The 6234-nt window shown below is 39.5% G+C and overlaps 1 protein-coding gene across 1 annotated transcript in view; it reads right to left on the reverse strand.

The window, feature by feature from the left end:
* The window catches only part of CDH2 (cadherin 2, type 1, N-cadherin (neuronal)), a 40787-nt gene extending 34872 nt beyond the window's left edge, over positions 1 to 5915 (reverse strand). Inside the window, exons 1-4 of the mRNA XM_010184222.1 lie at positions 5894 to 5915; positions 4129 to 4355; positions 2163 to 2309; positions 975 to 1130 (exon numbers count right to left, since the gene is read on the reverse strand). Of these exons, the coding sequence (XP_010182524.1) occupies positions 975 to 1130; positions 2163 to 2309; positions 4129 to 4355; positions 5894 to 5915 (552 nt within the window). The remainder of the gene's footprint in view (positions 1 to 974; positions 1131 to 2162; positions 2310 to 4128; positions 4356 to 5893) is intronic.
* Positions 5916 to 6234: the final 319 nt, after the last annotated feature.

The following is a 6234-nucleotide window of genomic DNA, read 5'->3' on the forward strand; positions in this document are numbered from 1 at the left end:
ATGTACATGTGTATACATATGTATATATACATACACACACAAACACGTATCTTCTGGCTACAAACTTATTAGAAAGAAGCAAGAGGGCATTGTTAACTCACCACTCTGGAAACGACTCATATAAATGTAAATTCCTAAGTCAGTAAGTCTTGAATTGCCAATGCCAAACTCTCAGTAAAAACCAGCGCTGTTGTTCTCTTGTGAGAGCCAACCCCCACTACCTCCCCCCAGGTGCCTCCTGCTGTGCCCTCTGTTCGGGAGCAGCACTCAAAGGGCTTCCCGGAGTGCGAGGCAAGGAGTGCGTTAAAAACCATAACATGCTGGAAACTCTCTCCAGGAGCTGAGCGACTTCTGTAACGATTTCAGCGTTGTCTCTCAAAAGCAGAGACAACTTCAGGTCACAGCCTGACCTCCCCCTTCCTTCAAACCTTCCTTTTCCACTGATACTGGAATCTGTGGTCTACTTTGTCAATTTCTTTAGAGCAAAGAATATAATTTTCATAAGCTGACAGATCTAATTTACAGTTCCATTAAAATGCTTAGATTTGTCCCTGAAAATGAAAATTAGTAGGTTATTCTTCCCATCTATTTCTCAAATCACAGCTGCTGCAATTCTAATAGCAGTCACGTTCTAATTGAAGTTGCTGAATTAAAAGTAAACTTTTGAAAAAACATACAATACAGTCGAGACTGTGATCAATGGCCTGTATTTGAAATATAAACTACAGTATCCATGTTTTAATCTTTAAAAATAACTTTATCTAAATACATTTAACCACTCATTACGCATGTTAATGTATTTAAGCTGCTTAGACATAGTATGAGTTAGCCTTAGTAAGTACAATAAATACAAATCTGCTACAAACTCTTCAAATCATATCTCATAGAAGACTAAATGTCATGTGCAAGTCATGTTTGAAGCAGATGTTAATCTTCAATTTGATAATCTGATTTATGGAAAATTAAACTCTTACATGAAAAGAAGCAATTTGCTCCCTGTCCAAAGGCTTTGTCACAGACAGCTGCCCTGAGATGGGGTTGATGATGAAGATGCCTGTTGGAGGTTGGTCAGCTCCTGGGCCGGTCACACTGTACCGCAGCGAGAGGCTTTTATCACGATCAGACCTAATCTAGGTGTCAAAAAAGATGTTTACGTTAGTTACAACCAACCAGTGAATGGGACTGTCGCTGAGACAAGCAGCACCTCTTTTTTCTTTATTTTTTCTATCTTTAAGCTAAACCTGTAAAAATAGATATTCTGGAAATGGTATAAAGTTAGTATAAAGCTTCAAGTTTTCAACTGCATTGTCAGAAAAATTGGTCAATGAATTTTAAGGAACATAAAAATATTCCTGCTAACCAAAATAAATAAGTATTCTTATTTATTAGTATTGTTTAGACACAAAAAACCCCATATACTATAAAACTACATAAGAAGTCGTCTCATTTGTTTTTTCACCCCTCCTGTATCTTCTCAGACCAAACCTACAAACTCTCTTCCGCTACTGCCAGTAACCCAGTAGAAACTCGGTGGTTTTGTTTAAAGACTGAACTTGAGGCTCACCTTCTTAGGAAAAAAATAAAAGGCAGTGCATCGCTGAGGACCAGGTGAATCACCAGCATGTGCATCAATAGAGCAGAGCAAAACCATATCCCATCAACTTGGGCTAAGGCTCTACCAATTCCAACAAACTGATCATGGCCAAGTGGTACCATGGTTGGAAGCTCTCTCCTGTGCTGGGCTCCTGCAGAGTCCCATGGAGCATCCAGTGTCCTCCCTCCATCAGATCCCATTGCCCCCTGCCTCCTGGTGCACTCTTCCTCCTGCTCACCCCCACATCTTTCCCCAGGTACAAAACTCCAGTGCAGGAGACTGGAGAAGTCCTGAACTGGCAGAGATCCTCTGTAACCACCCAAGGAACTCACCTCAGCAGTTACCACCTGAACCAAGGTCACCTTTCACCAGCACAGGAGCATAGGGACAGCTTAAAAAAAAATAAACCTAGTGAATTCAGCCCATCATGCTATGCAGAGGTAGCAACAGAAACCAGCCCAAAAGACTCTGATAAACATCTGGACAATGAACCAGACATCATTTACACAAAATCTCTTCAAGAGCTCTCTGAGGGATGCTGAAACCACATTTCTATTAACTTCCTTACCCTAACTAATTCCTGTGGAAAAGGTCCTCTGGAATTTTCTGGTAGGTTGATTGGAGGAATAACCCAGTCTCTCTTCTGCCTCTTCAGAGGGCTGCTGTGCTTGTAATGTTGCCATGGAAATATGAGGTCTTCAATTTTCTTTTGGTCCTTTCCCAGGTGCAAGATAAAACGAAGCATATGTTAGAAGCAAAATTACCAGTAGACGTTATAAAATAACTCAGATGCAATTTCATAATTGACTGAAAGGCTGTCATTGCTCTGTGTACATAGGACTGTTTTATTTGCATCCACAGTGCAGTATGAAAATAACCAACATTATTTACAACTGCACAGCAAAATCTTAAGAACTCTTTGTTTCCTTATTCAAGTTGGAAGAGAAATGGAATTATGAACCATTTACAGCATGGCACTACTGTGTAAACTATTCGGCACCTTCTGAAAAGTAGTTAATATTTTGCAGAATTTAATAGTATGCTTTTATGTATTTCTCATTAGCTAGAACTTCAGTTCAGGTAATGTGCTACTGTACATTAAATTTAGATCTGAGTGTGCTAAAATATAATTTAATTTCCAAGAGAAGTTTAATACATACTGGTAAGGAATGTCTCAAATATTTATGACCCTATTAAATCCCATAGAATTAATGCTGTAATTATTTTAAACCTATGTCAGCCATGATGGATGCAGTAGATGACCCACTTTACACATTGGGCATTAATCTCTGCTGGGTGTCAACATTCCTCTCATATTCCCTTCTGTGTCTGCACTCATTTCAGCCTTTGGATGCCATGCGAGCTTGCTTAAAGGTGCAGGACAGGATGACAAAAATGTTTTCCAAATCTTTTAAGAGAAAAACTTCTTTTTAATTAAATCTAATCCAATATGCCACAGAATAAAACCAGATGCCCAACTGAAGGCCAGACTCCACCACTCCATGTTCTGCTGATGGCAAGGATGCCTGAACTCGATCTTTGGAAAGAACAGAGCATACCCTGGCATACCTAAGCATCTGCTTTCTTACTAGACTTTTACAGACAAAATGACAACATTTCTTTCGTTAAAAACTTGCCTTAGAAGATTTAAAACAATAATCAAGTAAGCAAACAAAAACCTAAGCATTACACAGCTCTGGTCTCCAGTGTGTTATCAGAGAAAAAGTCTTGCATAACCACACTCTGCATTTTGACATTACGCTTAAATCTTTAATGTGTACCTATTATAGGTATGTTAATCTATGAATAAATTTTGTTCTTTATTTGTAAACTAAGCACTTTATAACAGAAGGCAAGAAACAGCAGGCTGCAAGCAATGTAATCTAACAGGAAAGACCTAATATTCTTTTCTCAAAGTAAACACATCGTTATTTGTATACTGCCGAGTTTGACTTTTGTTACAGTACTTGGTTTATCCTATGGCAGCTTCCAGCAGAGGGAGACTATCTTCCTTACCAAGTAGAGCCGGAATCATGAATAATTTACAATCCCCATTTGATTATGAAGGGACAAGACAAAGCCAATATTCCCTGCCAGAAATGCTTTCCTACTACTGCTGTAAATCTACAGCTCCCATCTAATAAACGTGACTGATGCATTCTAGCACAAATTTGTTTATTTTGTGGTTATATTTAACCGCTTGAATACATACTATAATACTTTCAAGCAATTTAAAATAAAGAAATTACCGTGTCCGACTTAAATTCAGGTATAAATCTCAAACTATACAAACAAAAAGCTCAAACATAAATGAATCCTATATACTTAAACAGGCATGCCTTTTCATGCCTTAGCAAAGCTATGGAAAAACAGGCTATAAAAACATTCCTCCTGAGGCTCCAGCTTTGCATGCATTAGTTGTCCATTAATAAAATGTTTCATGGAGAGGTACATCACAGAGAGAACCAAATCCCTAATTTTAGGCCTGTTTGCGGAGACAGATTTATACAGGCTTTGTTTAGTTGCTGGTTTACCTTTTCTGTAGCCCCTGCGAAGGCTGGCTCAGGGGTCAGCTTCACTCTCATTTGCCATTCTTCCTTGGTTTCCTTGTCATGAGCCGACACGACAAACTCTGTGGGCTCTGCTGAAAGTTGAAAGCTTCGCTCCGCATAGACCACACCATCCTCACCTACTCTGAAATCCTCTGGCTCACTGCTTCCAAAGTGTATTTTTTTGCTGTCATCACAGCTTCGAAATCTCACTGTAAAACAGACACAAAACAAAGAACAAAGTGTGAAAAAGCAGCTCACTTGAACTCAGTGTGACATAAAATGCATTAAGAACAAATACTCAAAACCAGAAAGACTTAACTTGTTGCTGGTGTTATCATACGCAATTAGGAGTTAAGACTAGTATACTTTAGGGGTCAGTACACATAACAGCGATGTCCTCTTGTGGACTGCTAGGCAGAGTTTTTAACCCTAGATAGTATGCCTCCCTCCCAAAGATCCACATCCTCACCTCCAGCAAGAAAACCGTTTCCCTCCACCTCCTACACTACATTTCAGTAGGTCTCCAGTGGAACGGCTGCAGAGGTTTGCACCTCAAGCCTCACAAAGATCCAGTCAAGTAATTTCATCAAAAACACTCAACAAATTTAATTACGCTGCAACCATAGCCACAAACACAACTGTGCTTCCAGCGCCCTCTCTGTCAGCAAAGGTAAGGCAGAAACCCAGAAGTCTGTTAAGAGATTAACTTCTGTGCCCAGCTCAGACTGTGATTCAGCTGTACCATCTCAGGTAGCTCAGTCATGAGCTGTGGTCTGAGTTTCCTCATCTCTCATCTACAAGACGGAGGCAGCAGTAAATACTTATCTCACAGTGAAAATCTGAAGTTAAAGACTTCATTTTTATTTTTTTTCCAAAAAGGTATTTCATGTACTACACATGTCCATTCATCTACTTAGGAGTTACCTATTCTTGTTTAATTCCACACCCCTCCTTTTTGTCCTGTCTGAAAGATGTATATTGGAATAAGAAGCCGGTAGAACTGACTCCATAGATAACGATGTGAACTGCACAAAACAGAACTGATAACAGTTCTTTACCCAATTGCTTTCACTACCACTTATCTTCTGGTTTACTGCAAATAATAGTAGCCAAAAAATGAAAGTGTGCTTTTATAACCTATGATCATTCTTTAATGTTTCCAAACCATTATGAAATATTTTGATTGTATGGGCAACAGAAGTGCAAAACATCATTATGAAGGCTGTTCTGAAATGCTCATAGCAAAGATGAAGATGAAATGAGGCTTTATGCCTCATTTCAGTTATTGGACTTTTTGTATTGTGCTAAACCATGCACAAACTATTTAGGTTCAAAACCTAAAGGTCCCTCTCAAGAAAAATCACTACTAAGTGTCATGCATCATATGTTTTCTTCTGTAATGCACTGTTTCCAGGAAGGTACTGAGAAGAAGAATCACACCTTTTTGTGTTTGAATTTCAAGGATTGAGCTGAAGTTCAGATGACATATGAAATTTGTCTTCTTACTGCACTCTTTCAGTTATCCAGAAGCCCCCTTTGCCCTCTCCTAACAGAAAAGACTCTACAAAATACTTCTTTTGAAAGGGTCCATCATGTACAAAAAAGAGACAAAGCACAGCACTCCTCAAAATAAATGATAAAACGTCAACCTTCTTAATACTGATCTTGCTGGGCTGGGCAGAAACACTGCTCTTTCCAGAAAGCTCACAGAGTTTGAAGGTCTCCCTCTGTGAAATGCCAGCCTTACCTCGGGGAGAAGAGCATGCCATGTCCCACAAAGCACTAAACCCAGGAACAACAAATCTGCCTGGGTAAAGGGCTGAAGCCTCACTGCTAGGGCTCCATCCTTGCAGATGTTGCCTCAGGTCTTCCTCATTAGCAGTGAGAGTGCTTCACTGAAATGCTAATAAATACTCTGCCTCAGGCTTAACTTTTCAGAAATATTACTCTCAAGGCAAGCCTTATTGCTTCTCAAGTCCATCCTAACTGCTCCATAAAGTACAACTGACTTCCTTTCCTATGGATCTAGAGCCTACGGGTTTGCAAGATTTGGAGAAGGTGACAGAACCTCTGGTTTGTTGTTCACGT

Source organism: Mesitornis unicolor, unplaced genomic scaffold, assembly GCF_000695765.1.
Source record: "Mesitornis unicolor isolate BGI_N332 unplaced genomic scaffold, ASM69576v1 scaffold14685, whole genome shotgun sequence".
Taxonomy (NCBI): domain Eukaryota; kingdom Metazoa; phylum Chordata; class Aves; order Mesitornithiformes; family Mesitornithidae; genus Mesitornis; species Mesitornis unicolor.